This window comes from Physella acuta, unplaced genomic scaffold, assembly GCF_028476545.2.
Source record: "Physella acuta isolate Inbredline_101_S28 unplaced genomic scaffold, ASM2847654v3 ptg000008l, whole genome shotgun sequence".
NCBI classification, from domain to species: domain Eukaryota; kingdom Metazoa; phylum Mollusca; class Gastropoda; family Physidae; genus Physella; species Physella acuta.
Genome location: NW_026731528.1, coordinates 348,986 through 365,829, shown reverse-complemented (window position 1 = coordinate 365,829; position 16,844 = coordinate 348,986). Strand labels below are relative to the sequence as shown.

Genomic DNA, 16,844 nt, shown 5'->3' with positions numbered 1-16,844 from the left:
AAACAGTTTAGTTGAATAAATTATATAGCTAAAAGAAGCGTTAGTCTAGAAAAAAAATTCTGGGGGGGGGGGGGGGAAAGGATATTAGCAGATCTACCCCCAGCTACACACCTCCATAGGGATGGTAGATCCATCCCACCCCATATTTAGACCCATAAATATAAAGGTTGTTCAGCTGTACCATCAACACACAATGTAAAAAACTGATTTAAATTTTGATAATTAAAAACCTGTGGCTTATCATAACTATGCACATGGTGCTGTGTGCAGGTCCTGGGACTATGTACTCACACGGGTGATTGTGTGCAGGCCCTCAGACTTAGAATTAATATTTAAGAAAATAAAAACACATCGCAACAAAAGACTATTAAGGTTTATTTACAAAATGCATCTCAGATGGTTTTACTATAAAAAAAATTATAATCTTGTAATGTGTTACATAATTTATATACTCAGAACTCTGATATCACAATCTTTATCTTAAATGTGCATAGGCTCGATTACTCTCACAAATCTTATGAAGCTCTTGCTTCTTTCTCACTGCCTTACCCTGAGAATGGATAATAAAACAATTATTTTTTTTTTTAGAAAATATACCTAAAGAATAAATTTAATGAAGTTGATTAAATTAACATTTACTTTAAAAAAAAAAACATTATTTAAAAGACAAACCTGATTATTGTAAGCATCCATGATTTCAAGAGTAAGTTTTTCTTCCATTGGGATTCTTCTTTCTTTGTCTCTACAGCTATCAATGATCCACTTCATAGCCCTAAACTGACTTTCGCTGTCCTTGGCACACACTGGTACCTGGAAATAGAATGTTCACTTACTTAATAAAGTCACTACAGCATCAGTATGATCTAATATAAATTGTTAGCGTGAAGAAGAGTTAGAAACAAATTAAGCTAATAAAAATATGTTTTTATTGTTTTTGTCAGCTACCCTTGCAAGCCTGGTAGTTCATGGGGCAGATGAAGTAGAGGTCACGTATTGTGTGATCAAGGTATATTAGGGGATAGTGTTTATAGCAGTTTGCACTGACACCTTTCCTAAACTTTCCCTAACGTCATTAGTCAGGTACCCATCATAACTGGGTTGACTCAGGTAACCCATACGAACTCAAGCCAGGTGTTTTGAACTCTGGACTTTGCAGTTGTACGCTGTATCATCCAACCTAGTCATTCCTATTGCCAGCTCCACTTTAAAAACAAAAACATTTGTTGAAAAAAAATTGTCTCAATAGTTTGACTTACCCTCACAGTTATCAGCAATGGTTTACCATTGTTTGACCTACCCTATATGCTACTCCACCTTTGACAACCCTAACAGTTATCAGCAGTGGTTTACCATTGTTTGACCTACCCTATATGCTACTCCACCTTTGACAACCCTAACAGTTATCAGCAGTGGTTTACCATTGTTTGACCTACCCTATAGGCTACTCCACCTTTGACAACCCTAACAGTTATCAGCAGTGGTTTACCATTGTTTGACCTACCCTATATGCTACTCCACCTTTGACAACTCTAACAGTTATCAGCAGTGGTTTACCATTGTTTGACCTACCCTATATGCTACTCCACCTTTGATAAATCTAACACCATCTGTGGTTTACAATTGTTTGACTTACCCTATACGCTACTCCACCTTTGACAACCCTAACAGTTATCAGCAGTGGTTTGCAATTGTCAACAGCTTGTTTAAAGATGTTTACAGGGTTGCACTCAATCTGACTCCTATCTATCTCAGAAGCCTTGTGCCATTTCTCAATTTGAAGGTGCTTCATGTTTTCGAACAACTGAAGTGAGGAAATTAAATTTTGTTCTCTAAATTATACGCTTCTTAGCAAAAAATAAAAAAAGGTGAACAATTATTCTTACTGAATAAAATGAGAATATTACTATAAAATTAACCAAGTTAGGTGTTATTTAAAATATTTTTGATAAAATTAATTTACCCGACGCATCACTTCCCTGACTCTTTCCTTATTTCCTCCTTTCATCATGACATTTGTGAATTTTCTGTTTAGGGGAAAAATAATTTATTATTAAAACATCTTCAACCCTAGAACCACAGAAATACTATATAATTAAAATATATTTGAATAGAATAAAGTACAGTATTTATATGTTTATATTTTATTTATGACATCATTCTGGTTATTGTGGTCAGGGTATGACATGTCTAAGTGTGCTGATTTAGTAATTAGATAATGCTAAGGGGTAATTCTGTGTTGTCATTGATAAAGTACCCCTCCAACAATTTATAAAAACAAAATTGTTGTTTAATGAAATGACTAACTTGAAAAACACACAATAGCTATTCAATAGCTAGTCAACTACTACATAAACTTACAAAACAATAGGATCATAGAACAAAGGTGAAATTGAAACATCTGTTGTCGGGGCTTTGAGTGGATTATGGAGTCTCTGATCGTTTTCTGATAGCTTTTCATTTAGTTCTTCTTTATTAGTTACTGGGTCTAAAAAAGCTGGACTGTAACGTGACATCCTTGAAACCTGAAAAACACTAAGATAATCCATGATGGTTATTACACACATTTTCATTGAAGGAGCATTGTATTTTTTAAATTTTAATTCTATCTAAGCTCTATTTTATGGAGGGAAATCCAGTCTGCAATTGACTGGTATTTGTATGAATAATCTGGGGCTGATGAGGCTCAATAGCTGGGGACAGCAACTCCTCTAGGAGAGACAGCACCAAAATCAAACAACAGCTGCCTTTTTTTACTGCCTTGTAATTTGTTCTTGGTTGGACAAAGGCTATGAAAGCAAATACAAAAAGAACAGCAGGCTGAAATCAGTGTCAACTGTCTATAACTATATGGAACATAACCAGTTAGCACGTATACTTTAACTTAATAAATACATATGCAATAGCAGACAAGATACTTTTACTTTTAAACATATTAAAAAAGTATATTTAATGCAAAAATTTAATTACTGATTAGGCTTAATATTCATTAGTCATTTCAGGATTATTAAGCCTAAATGTACTATATAGAATTCTCATAACGTTAGGTTTGGCTACTTTAATAGCCAATTAATATAAAATCCTTAACTTTAACCTTTAGTCCAAGTACTTGAAACAATGGAATATCGATGCTTCCAAAACAAGGTTGGATATAATGAAATCAAAAGTAAGACAACCAAATTATGTCACTGCCTAACCCTTAGTTTTAGAACTTCTTCGTAGGCATTTTGATGAAAAACTAAAAAAATAGTTTGCAATGAAAAAAGTATTTAAAGTCAATGAAAGTATGCTAGTCAATTTAACATGTATTAACTTTATGACATATATATTGTGATAAAAAAAATACAAAGTGACTGAGGGCCTATCCATCACCTTTGTAAAAAAAACTATGTGGCCAGTACTAGGCATGTGACCTACATATGCAAATTGGTTTACTCTCACTTGTTTTCAATTTTAAGTACAAATTTGCTAAGTCTTACCCAAATGACAAATATGTAATAAAAATTTAAAAATTAATGTAAATTACAGATGTAACCAGTAAAGTGTTACAAACAGTTAACAGGAGGTGTGGCACATTGGAATTTGATCTTTATATTTTTGTTTTATGACTATATTTGTACACAATTAACATGCTATGCTTTTTAAATTGACAGAGGGTAAGTATACTAGTACTGCTTGCTAACCTGCAGACTGGGAAGGTTTCTAAAAACAATAAGCCGTCCGCACGATTTATTGTCTCTGTTCCATTGACCTTTTTAAAAACATTTACCACAAACTATAAAAACAAACAGTAGGTGACAGGGGTATAAATGCCAAAAAGCATTTTAAAATTTGGTTAGCGAGCAATAGGCCTACAAGTAATTTAGTCTAAAAACAACCTTTAGTCTAAGTAAAAATCCTTAACGCTTTAAGTTTGTCAAAAAAAAACTTAAACAAGAAGTCTGCTGAAGTAAACGAGCTTTGTTGCATCTGATGAAAACATCGCTAGCCTTTATTTATTACTGAAAAGCTTTAATACAATTGTTTGAAAACAGGTAGGCCTACATGAATGAAACTTTGAAACACTTTTGTAACTTTCAAAACATATTGGGCCTAGTATCTTCCTTAAAATGTGAAATAATTAGGGCCTATTAATTAGGCCTACTAAACTTTAATGAGCCACCTTCTTTTCACATTACTAGCCTTAGCCGATTTTACGTACCTAAAGCGATAGATTACCACAAAGTAGATCTCGATCTAGTTCCGATAAGGCTACATAAATTGAAGATAGCTTTAATTTTTTAAATTAAAATCATTAGGCTAGCTACTAAGCTAGCTCTAGTTTTTTATAACACTACCTGTAGAGATACTCACTAATTTTAAATTTCGTTATTTTTCGATTTAAACATTACCAATGGAAACTAGAGATCAATCTCTAATCAATCAAATACTTAATTTGTTGAAAATAAACTCATTTGGAGCTTAATTACTGATTTTTATTAATTGGCCACTCCAAGCATTGCAAGCCAAATAATCCGTGACAACCAGATCGCCATAGCTTTTCTGAAGAGACGAACTCTGCAGGGTTGACCTTGCAGCTGATTTGATTTTAGCAGAATATGCACAGTACATTTGATTTTATTACCGCATTTCTATTCGTATGTACACTGTCTTCGTCAGAATAAAAAATCACGTAATGGAATTAGATCTAGATCTAGAATTTTTAAATATTTTTATTTAATTTTTTTAAATGGAAGGGTGTTTAAAAAGGAAAACTAAATTCAAATTAATGAAAAACATGTTCAAGAATATATAGTATAGATCTAGATCTAATCTTTTTAAAGATATTCAATCCCATGCATGTTTTATTAACTAGTGTAAGTGTTTTAGCAATGCTTAATTAGGGCAATTCATAAAATATAGCGATGTCGTTGTAAAATTAATCTAACCCTCTTCTCTCACTTGACTTGGGACAGGTGTGTTATTTACAAAGTTTTGTCTATGCTCAGTTTAAAATGTAAAGATTTGTAAGTATTTGATTTATTTTAAAAAACACTGCAATAGTATTCAAATTCATCAAGTTAGCGAGAAATACATTCTAAACAGCGTCACGGGCAGTGCGCGTGACAGACATCTCGCTCGCTTAGTTTTGTCAACCAGAAAAGTTAGCCTATCAAATACAATTAATTAGGCCTATAAAATAAAAAGAGGCCAATCTCATTAAAATGATCGCCTGTGAGCAAAGATATATGCAAATTACAAACATCGCTAGCCCGCCTGCGTTCTTTTGTCAACCAGCGAGAGAAAACTCATAGCACAGTGTGCGCATGCGCTAAATCTAGTCCAAGTACTTTGTTATCCCAAGTTATAGGCCCTAATTAGTATTATAGGTCTAGATTAATATAAAGTTCAAATTAAATGTATTTAATTAAGATGTGTGTCTATTTGATTTTTCAAATGTCAGCGCATAAAAATTAATCACCCGAGAGCGAGAATTAGGCCTATGCCTATGCATTCCAAACATCGACACAGACCACGTGTGTCAAACGACTCGCTCGCTCGCGCTGGTTTGTCAGCGAGAGAGGCATCGCCCGCCACAGCGCGGGCACAGCACACATGTCCTAGTCCATGCGTACTTGGTTTACTTAGTACTAATTAGTAATGTAAACTTAGACCCAACGCTAAAATCATTTAATTTATCTATCAGGCCTATAAAATCGTAATAATATTAACATTATTAAGCCTAATAAATGTATCAACGAAGACCAGTGAAAATATTATAATTAGCCTAATTAAAATTTATGAAATCAATAAGAATTAAGACAAATTAATTAAGCTATAACAAATTTGAAAACAAATAATTAGGCCTAAGTCATTAGCCTAAGTAAGCACACAAAGACCAACGCTCACTACTAGATCTAGATCTAATTCCAGGGATCAAAAAAAAAAAAATAACAGATCGTTGTGGTTTAAGGGTTTTTAGAGTCATAGTATAATCCAAAAGTCAGGTGAAATATCCATAATTAGGCTTAATTAGTCTAATTACGCTAGCAAAATAAGCTGAAAAAGAGTGTCAAGTGAAAAGAAAACAATTATATAAGCAGCGAGAGGATACTACTGTACAGCTTCCGTAACAATAGCGATGACGTCACAATAAAAAATAACGTGCTTTCAGTGACCTTTTTGCGATGCCGATTTCTTAAAAGGCGAACATAATATTTCCATTTTTTTTTCACTAAACGATCAATCTAATAATACTCGACCTAGGCATGCAGTTTTGACACCTTAGAGACCATTATTTAAAGTTTTTGAGCTACTCAAACTGTACCCATGTTTACGTTTGACCTTTCAATGTCGGAAGCAAAAAAAAAAAAAAAAAATCTGCCAAAAATAGCTTTGTCATCATTAGATTGCTTAAAGTACGCGAAAAAAACGCCATTTTTCGCGTGATAATTATTTTTAAAGTTAATGTTAAGGTGGTCTCTCGAACAAAGCAGAAATAAAATACTTAAAAAAAACTTTTTAAAAAACCACGTTTTTCTTGTGGACTAAAAAGTAGAAAATAACTATTTACATACATTTGATGACAAAAAACGTGGGTACGTTCACCATCAAATTTCCCGACCCATCTGCCCGACCCACGTTTTTTGTCATCAAATGTATGTAAATAGTTATTTTCTACTTTTTAGTCCACAAGAAAAACGTGGTTTTTTAAAAAGTTTTTTTTAAGTATTTTATTTTTTCCTTTTTAGTCCGTTGCTACACATGAAAAACGTGGTTTTTAAAAAAGTTTTTTATATAGTTTATTTTCTACTTTATCTAATGACTTGATTAAGTATGAATTGACTAAGTGTTTATAAATACACGGACTAAAAAAATCTTGAGCGACCAGGATTCGAACCTGGGTTGTCGCGGCCACAACGAGAAGTAATAACCACTATACGATCACGGCCAGCGCGCTCACATCGATTGGGCCGAAGTAACTGTGTCGATAAGCCTCCAGTCTTGTCGGTATCTTTAGAAATCATGTCCTCAATTTTATGGTCCTTGGGGCGTAATTAAATTAAGCTAATTACGGTCTCTAATTGCTAGTTTTTATGATTGCATCTGAAATTGTTAGGCGAAAGTAGCATGCATGCCAAATTTCAGGTCTATAGAGCAATCAGAAGTGGGCTAATTTTCGATGTCAATTTTAACAACAAACACACGCGAAGCTGAGTTAATAAAAACGTGTTAAAAATTGCCCAATCGTAGGCCAAGGTGTGGTAGCCATGTTCTGGTTAGCAACCAAGGACGCTTTTAAGTTAGTGAGTCTCGCTACTACCTGACTACCTAGAATCTACCACTAATCATTGACAGCTAGACAAGAGATAGAGTATCATCATAGGTCATACCATAGATAGGTAAATCTATATCTAGCGAGATGAGCCTAAGAAAAAGATTCATTTTCATAACAAAATTAAAAAAATAAAATTGCTCAACACAAGCTGATGAAATTGTTGATTGAAGGTGGAGTGTGGAAGCTAGACTCAAAGATTTCTTGTTGCTAGAACTAGACTAGAATCTAATCTAGACTTCTTGATCAAAATCTATGCCGTGTTATTTAGCATGTTTAATTATTATAATTACCAGTAAGGGGGGCCAATATATGTTTTTATTGAATTATTGCAGGGTCTTAAAATTTTTATAAGAACACTCATTTTCGGCAATAAGTTTCCTAAGGACGTCGCCATGTTCAAATGTGTGTAATTTAAAATTGAAGAGTTGGGTGCAGAATCTACTAATAGTGGAACAAAACTATATCAATTTCAAAAACAAAACATACAACAATTAAGTCTATTAAGTTAGGATTGTCTGAACTTTTTGGGTGAACATTAAAATTACAATAATGATTATTAGATCTAGGGATTGTATTGAATTAAGTTGAGTAGATTATGGATCTTAGGGTCCGTGGTAGATCTCTAGGAGATCTCTAAACTAAGTAGGCTAAGTTCTATTTTTGTTTTAAAGAAACTGATCTCTTGTAAAGGAAGATAATTTTTTTTTTTGCAAAATGGAAGAGGAATAACAAGAATCTCGTTTCATCTTAATTTTATTATTATTTACATTTGATTTTACTGTCGTACTCACTAGCCTGAATCAGTATAATTCTAGATTGTATTTATTTAAATCTACGACTGGCAGTACATCAACATGTAAGTATGGTCTAGATCTAGATTCTAGATCTAGATCTAGAATCTAGATTCTAGAATCTAGATCTACTTTTCAGTTTTTCTTTAGAGATCTAGAATCTAGATCTAGATTCAACTAGAATCTAGATCTAGATCTAGATTCTAGTCTAAGACGAGACTAGTCTTCTAGATCTCGATCTAGACTCTAGATCTAGATCTACATTCTAGATCTAGATATCTAGATCTAGATCTACTGATCTAGATCTAGATCTAGAAATCTCAGGATCTAGAATCTAGATTTAGACTAGATCTAGAATCTAGATATAACTAGATTCACACTACATTGAGATTATGATGAAGAATCGTGAATGAAGATTGTCCTAGTCCTAGCTAGTAGCTAGTGTAGCTACTAGTAACTAGATTCTAGATCTAGCTAGAGTCCTAGAGTACTAACAGTACTAGATCTAACATTATTGAAAGGTTGAAGGGGATGGAAATCGAAAGTTTGAGGGGGGGATGCAAATCGAAAGTTTTGTCTCCGGGTGACGGGAAGGGTCGCTACGCCTCTGGAAGGAGTTTGTCGATTTAAAATAGGTGGTGCCCGCCACCCTACAGATATTTTAGAATGTGCTCTAGAGTAAAAAAAGGTTGGGAACCCCTGGGCTACACTGTAGCCTTTTTTGTTATTTAATTTTTTTGTTATGTAATTCTATAATGTCTTTGTGTTTGTTGTTTTTACTGTATGATTTCCGCTTAATTAAAGCAATGTCATATTTAACCCACCAAAATAATGTTTTACTATTACAGTCACAAAAAGTAGGCCTGAATAAAGGTTACTTTGTTAAGAAATACATGTGATCTTTATTTTGAATTATAATGCGAATCAAAACAATTTTTTGCAAAATGAAAAATAACACAAGAATCTGACTTCATTGTGATATTATTTACATTTGATTTCATTCTCTTCATTCATTGATCTGATAAATAATGTACATATAGGAGAGGTAGTGAGTAACCTAACATTTAACGCCTACTTGTCTGTTTATCTAGTTTTAATCATGTGTACTACATTGTACACATGCCTTTGTTGTTAATTTTAAACTCTTGTCTGGACTCAGTTTTAGCCTAGACTCTGCTGAAAAATTTGTTTTTATTCAAGAATAAATAAATTTATTTACTCTAAGCCTAACCCTCATCCCCAAAGTCAAGCTTTTCTCATTGAGAACTCAGATCTCAATTATTGGTCATAAGGAAATGTATGATGATAGTTAAAGTTAACACAGTTCTGAAAATAATAGCTAGTAAAAATAGTAAAAAATTATAAAAATAACCTATTAAATACAACGAGCCGGCCCGCGGCATAACATACGCCGCTATTTAGTTGTTTCTAATTTTCAATAATTCATAATTTGTGAATTCGACAGTACCAACGCTGACACTGAAAATATTTCTTTAAAACACTATAAGTAGCTCGTTAAGGACCATAACCCCCCCCCCCCTTCCTTCCCCCCCCCTTCCTTCCCCCCCCCCCTCCTCCCCCCCCCCCCCCTACGTTTAAAATCGTTGGCTCTGCTTGTAAACATTTAGAGTGAACACAGCTCACTAAAACCATGTAGGGGTGGGGAGGTAGGGAGAGCGTTTGCAGCTTGTTTTCTAACGGCTCGAAGAGGAGAATTATATATATAGATTTGCAAGTCATATTTTCAAATTTCAGCATGGCAACAACCCCAATGCAAGGGATGCATTCCATGTGGTATGATCATTATAAAGGTGCAGTTTATCCATTAGACTTGGAAGGACCCCCATGCTGCAGACAAATGCAAACATCCGTAAGACAATTTTTTTCTACACACAAGTCGATAGTTCTACTTTAATATTATAAAAAAAAAATTTTGCTATAATAAATTTTTTAGTTTGGGCTAAGATATAGCTGCTACTTGTTGATTATGAAATATATCATACTAGCTTATTAAAAGTATAATTTTTTATTTACTCCACATTAGTTCCACATAAGGCATGCAATGTATATTTTTATGCAACACCTATATGATTTTTAACTAAGAAATTTTTGATAAAAATTTGTTACATTTTGAAATTATAATATTCACATTGTCAGATCTAAAATGAAAAAATAAGTTTTGTAATCCTGTCATATTTCAGGCTCCATTTCTTTTAGAAGTGTGCTGTGCATTTATCGTTAGAGATGCCAATTTGACACGTGCAGCCATTGATTCCGTGCCTCCTATACTGTGTATACATTTGATGGAAGCAGCACTGAAAGGGAATCATGACAGATCCATACAAGCCCTAATGTCGCGGTGGAACCTGAAATCTCTTGTCTTGTCTAAATTAGTGCCCAGTGTCTTCTCATCCCTGTTACCAATGTACAAACCTCTCTATCAGTCTGACCTTGTGAGGCAGGGTAAGGATTATTTGATTACTGCTACACTTCAGCAGTTGTTCTTTGATAAATCAAATTTCATAAGGATGACATTATGGCACTTGCAATATAATGATTTAAAATTTCATTACTTTAACTTGTTAAGTAAAACACGACTGATAACGGCAACACTTCAGTAATTTGTTGTTTTAAAAGTTTTATAATGTAGTTAATAAATCACCTGGCATCTTTCTACTTAAAGACAAAACATGAAAAAGATTTTTTTTAATTTTGTGGTATAATAACATTGATTATATTTAATTATTATTGATAATATATTGAAACTATTGATAATAATATTGTTAATATATTATTTAAAAAAAAATTTCATATATTTTTTTAAAATTTAGGTCTACGTTACACAACTTCACTTGCACATACATTTTTAGAATGTTTGAGGCAAGAGTCACCTACTAAAATGCGTCATTTAGATTTGACAGGCTTTCCTACAGGTATGATCAAGTTAGACCTTTTGTGCAGTCAGCTGATGCACTATACTTTTTTACCCTACGGAAAATGATACAGAAAACTTAAACTATATATTTACTTTTTAATTATTTCATAGTCTAATTATTTTAAAAAATTATTATTATTATAAGTTACTTAAAATAATATATTCAGTTTTTCATGATAGAATGATTGTACTTGTAAATAAATGTGCCACACGAAATTGTTTCAGCTGAAGTCATTTTGTACTATCTAACATCCCATTGCATGCTGGTCCACAATGAAAACAGACGGAATAATATGGTGAACCTTTACAACCAGGCGGTCTCACTAGCAGAGGAATGTGCTGGGACCGGTGCCAACCACCACACACCTTTAGAGATTGATATGCAAAACTGTTTGCCCAGTGATATTTGTAAGATTACAACAAAATTATTTTACAATATTATTAACATCCATCCATCATCCAAGTTCAACATTATAATTTTACTGTTAAATAATAAATAAACAATTAAATTTAATTAGGCTTACATAATTAAATTTGATAATAAATGAATAATTAAATATTACAGTTTAATTATTTATTAATCGAGTAGCTTTTGCAGTGTTTCAGCTGGATGATGGGACAGTTTAATTAACATCCAATTTTTTATTGTCCTTGTTTTTGTTGTTGAGATGTTAAAATGATTATCCTAGAATTTAATTGACATAAATTTTTTTTTTTAAAATTTTGTTGTAGTTTTAGATAATTTCATATTCAATTCACAGAAAGTCATGTGAACTTTTAAAGATGATGATAGTAATCATGCACTTTTAAAATTCCAGTTTTAAAAATGTTAGTATAATGGTTATAATAGTATAGGTTTGCACTTAAAATTTAAATATTGTAGATTTGCTAGCTTCGTAACATTATTACATTTATTATATTTACTCTAATAAATTCCTCTCCACTAAAAGAGTTCAACATAGCAACCAATAAATATAAATGTCTCAATCATTGTATAAAGTATTAATTATTATATAGTTATTGCTTACCCATGTGTGTGTTTTCTTCACAGACATTGAGATCAAGTTAGACGCCTTTGTCACATCAGAGTCTTGTCACTCTGAACTTTGCAAGGCTCTAACTGTGTCAAGTTTCCCTGGGGTTAGGTTCCGTCTGATTGTTGACAAACTGAGCGTCACTTGTCTAGGGGGGGACAGAGTCAACCTACTCTTAAAACAGATCAGCCCAGAAGTAAGTGGTTTGACCAATCACAATCCTGTGTGCAGTGATGAAGGTCGCTCTTCTTTAGTCAAATATTAGGTGCTACCTGTGGCCATACAGGGAAGAAAAAATGCTTTCATCAGTGTCCACTGTATTGTCTTCTTTATTAAACTCCACTAACTATATTCTGATGTATAGCAATAAAATTTCTTCTTTTATTTTTTTATGCATAGGTTTAAAAAAGTGTCAGAAATTCCTCTCTAGTTGTTGTTGTCACTGTTTTATCCCAACAGTAATGACATTTTTATTTTTTAAAAGTTAACATTCTAAAGATACAGTTTAATATAATAAAGTTATTTTAATACCATCACAAGTTGAAAAATAATTCAAGACATTTTTTTCTGCTAGTAATGCTGTTAGGCTCAGCACAAGGACTATGGTTTGTGTAGCAACTCTATAGCTTCAGTGTGCTCCACAGGCTTATTTACATGTACCCTAATGTTTACAATTTTCTTTTAATTTTACAGCAACTCAGAGGTCTTCAATTGAAATACAACTCTTTGCGTAACATGGACTTTGTTAGGATGGCTCCAATTTTACAGTCTCTGACCAAGCTGACAGCACTTGATCTGTCATGCAACCACATCACGTTGTATGACAATGAGCCCATGGCTGAAATCATGAGGCAAGCCCTGTCCACTTTGACTCGCCTAGAGCGCATGGACCTCAGTAACAACCGCCTTAAAAACAAACTCTGCAACGTGCTGCTTGGGATCCACAGCCCACTCAAACACCTTCGTCTTGCTGGCTGTGGGCTGACCCTCTCTGACCTCACCGCTTTAGCCGTGTTTTCATACCTCGAGAAGATGGAAGAACTGGACATCAGTGAGAACAATTTATCAAACTGTTATTTCCCTTTGGTGCCGATATTAGCCAAGGTGGCAAACAGTATTAAGGTTCTTGAGCTTCAGGACTGTTCCATGTCTGATGAAGTCCTCAACATGCTGAACTTTAACTTCTCTCTCATGCCCAAACTCCTGTACCTAAATGTTGCTGGGAACCCGTGGAAAACTGAGACAGCTGTAACGCTATGTAAGCAGCTGCATCAGGCCTCCGCGCTGCAAGTGCTGAGGATATCTTATTCCCACGGCTGCTACTTCTCTGACGAGGGTGATGAGGTTACCGAGGCCGAGGCTAAAGATGTATTCAGGAAGTCTCTTGCCACTGCCCTCGGAACAACAGACGCTCAGAATATTCTTGTAGAAAAATGTGAACTTGTGTTGGAGGAGCTGGATAGATTGACAGATTAATTTATTCCTTTGCTTTAAAGTGAAGCATTTATATGATGTGTCAACACAGTTTCAAATTCAGGCTTATTCTTTTATAGATGAAGACCAATAATTTAAGAAAGTATGTTGCAATAAATCCAGGAGAAAACAACTTAATATCACAAACATGTAGCTGAAAAAGTGTGTTAATTTCTTTGAAACTTAAACTGTGGGTAGTTTTTTGTTTTGTTTTTGTCTAAAATCTTGTAATTCTATCACACACAAAATTCAAGCCTCAAATCTAAATCATAAATGCAACGTTACTTTTTTGCTCATGTCTAGATGTGTATGCTCTATGCGACTAAAACTTTTGACAGTGTAAAATTTTATTGAATTTCAATGCAGCAAATTATCAACATTTAATTACATATAAAAATGACCTTTTAAATAGAGAGATTTTAGTACCTGTGGATAAAAATAGAAAACTTTCATATCTCCTGCTATTAAAATTTTGCCCTGTTTAGAAAGTTTGCACATAGGCAGATGCTGTAACAGACAACATAGAAGCACTACATGAAAGAGGGAGAAAACATAGGTTCTGATGTATATTGATATCATCAGTGATTAATTTTATTAGCACATATCAATTACTCATAAGTTTTGAGTACGAAATCTATCAAGTAGAATCAGAAATTGTTGTGCTTTTAAAGCCACAATCATGGCAATTGACAATCTGCTTGTAAATCTACAAAGTTCTAGTGAATGATTATGATATCATGTGCATCTTTGTAGCAATCAATGGAAGTTTATAAATTTCAAATTGCTTTGGTGGTTCCGTTTTGTCATTTTAGCAAATTATTTCTTTCACTGCTGTTGTTCTGCTGACCAGAGTAGAACTGTGCTTTGCTTATAGTTTCATGCAGTTTAAGCCTCTTTGTCAGTCAGCAGTCTTTATGGATTCAAGATTAGAACAGCCATTCCCCCAAAAACAGCCATAAAAGGCTGATAAAAATATAAAATGTAAGTAGAATAAGAAATGTTGCTGGTTGCTCATCAAGGATCATACAAGAATCTGTTTATATTGACAGCTATATACAACTTCAAAAGGTCTTCATATATAATTGTTTTAAGTAATAACTATGCATTCCTTAGGTACCTTGTTTATATAATTTCTTGCTCATTAAAATTTTTCCAGAATGTAATGATATTGACCATCATTTGTGTGTACATTTTTTGTTGAGGTGCACACAGTAGGTGAGGTATTGTTTTCTTGTGTGTAGTGTGATCAGCATATGGTCATACAGCACTCACTGAGGATGTTTAGAGCTAATATGTGGGACTGGGAAAACTCAGAGGTAGTCTACAGAACCTGGGTAGGATACATTCTAGTGCAATACATATAAGCAGCCCAAACCCAGATGTGCATAGTTTTTGGCTCCTGACCATTTGTATCAGCAGTGGTACAGAAGTGAAGTAAATCCAAGCCCAATACATAATCAATCCTACAGAACCAATATGGGGTACATCATAGCACAATACTTATTCATGTCCTCCTGAACCCACAATCAAAAGCTGGTATATTAATATTACAGATGAAATTTGTTTCATGTTTAATTTTTTTTTTTCATTCACCAGAATTTTAAAATCGCATTGATAGGTCACATGCCAAATGCCAAGCCCTGATGATTTTTTAAAGGTCCATAATAGCAATATTACTTTGATTAAAAAAGTATTATTTAAAATTGTATGCCATAATAAATAATGTGCCAAGAGATTAAAAATTTTTATTTTAAAAAAGCTTTTCCTTATGTACTCTGATAGATAACTTTTAAAAGTTTTCTACACCTTTGTATGTACACAACTTGCCCTTGATCTAAATTTTTACCCTGACATATATCCTACCATCAGCAGATTTTGAGCTAGTCAGCTTTTCCTAAAGTATAACTACTACTCTTATGTTTTTTCAATTAAATTTATGAAGTATCTTTAAGTGCATAAACAAGCTTGTCGCAATGGCTTAATATTTTCCACATGAATTTCTTTTCTGGTTATCATTGTTTTGCAATTGTAAAAAAATTTCTGTGATATTTTTTTGGCTTGTAGTAAATGAAATACACAAAGAGAAACCATTTAACGCGCTGACCAAGCCTATGATTGTTATGCATAACATTTCTACTCTGTTGATTCTCATCCTTGCCTTTGTTTTATGTGACAGTGCGCTAAAGCACATTATCATGGTGCAGCTGATAAAAATCTGAATGTTTTTAAGCTACTAAGAGTAGGGAGTTTGCTGAGGTTTTAAACTTCATTATTGTTTAAAACGACTTAAACAACTAAAATCTACATTTACCTTTAATTTTACACCAATTTTAATTATCGAGTAAATCTGTAGCCTAGAAAATGCTTTTTGAAAAAAATGTGTTTATTAATTAAAAAGCCATCACTAATTGTTTTTTTTTTAGATGCTTAAATCAATGATCAAAGGATTACAGCAATTTGAAGATATTTTTTCAAAAGGGGTTTTATCTATTTTTTCTATTGAATTCTATTTGCTGTATTTTGCTTTATACAAATTCTAATTGTTTAACAAATAAGTGAAAAACTTTTGTTAAAAAACATGAAATTCGAGTTTTCCTTATAACATACTGAATGAACTTAAACTCTTTGGAAAAAAAATAACTCTTAAATTGTTTCCTATCCACTGTCTACATCATTTGCTTTCATTTAGTTAGAAAATATTGAAAAATTGTTCCATGAAGTCCAAATTGTGTTTGTGTGCAATAATTCTGTGATCGGCTGCAAAAGAATGTAAACGATAATGTTGCCCATTTATAATTTCAAATGCTTTTTTTAGGTACATTTTTTGTGATAAGTTTAAATGATTATTTGTAATTTTAGAATGGAAGAAAAATTCATTGTCTTTTCTAGTATTAAAATATTTTCATTTGTATTTATTCTCATTTAATTTCTTTGAAATCCAGATAAATTTAAGCTCCTTTAATTTAAAAAAAAAACCTTATATATTCTATCTTTAATAAGGTTTTTCATTGTGTTAAATATTAGAAATATCACCAAGTCTGTTTGCTGAATAGTCCGTATTACTTATACTGTAAGCAATATTTAACTACTGCATTGGTATTTGGTTGTATAAAAATCTGTTAAATTTCCTAGGCACATTTGAATATCAACTGTTTAATGAACAACAAAAATAGCAATAAAATATTTTTCATGGTGGGCGTTGCAAATGTAATTTGTCTTGTGCATAATATTTAGTTCTAAAAAAAAAATAAAAACCATTCCTCTCTTTGCAAAAAATGTTCTTACTTCTTGTTAAT

At 32.9% G+C, this 16,844-nt stretch overlaps 2 protein-coding genes across 3 annotated transcripts; one reads left to right on the top strand and one right to left on the bottom strand.

Moving 5' to 3' along the window:
• Positions 1–411: 411 nt before the first annotated feature.
• Positions 412–7,739, bottom strand: LOC131953989 (small ribosomal subunit protein uS7m). Of its 2 annotated transcripts, none has more exons than XM_059317488.1 (6): positions 7,606–7,739; positions 2,359–2,532; positions 1,961–2,024; positions 1,634–1,801; positions 673–810; positions 412–550 (listed from the first exon to the last, which is right to left on the bottom strand). In XM_059317488.1, exons 1-6 carry the CDS (start codon positions 7,707–7,709, stop codon positions 476–478), a joined length of 723 nt encoding a protein of 240 aa, XP_059173471.1. In that variant the 5' UTR covers positions 7,710–7,739; the 3' UTR covers positions 412–475. The 2 variants fall into 2 exon arrangements, with proteins under 2 accessions (XP_059173471.1, XP_059173553.1); XM_059317570.1 differs by lacking the exon at positions 7,606–7,739 and adding an exon at positions 4,351–4,614.
• Positions 7,740–8,024: 285 nt separating this feature from the next.
• Positions 8,025–16,803, top strand: LOC131953900 (uncharacterized). Its single transcript, XM_059317381.1, has 7 exons — positions 8,025–8,171; positions 9,862–9,976; positions 10,308–10,569; positions 10,938–11,039; positions 11,267–11,449; positions 12,093–12,271; positions 12,769–16,803. The coding sequence occupies exons 2-7, from the start codon at positions 9,863–9,865 to the stop codon at positions 13,549–13,551; spliced, it is 1,623 nt and encodes a 540-aa protein (XP_059173364.1). The 5' UTR covers positions 8,025–8,171; position 9,862; the 3' UTR covers positions 13,552–16,803.
• The last annotated feature ends 41 nt before the right edge of the window (positions 16,804–16,844 follow it).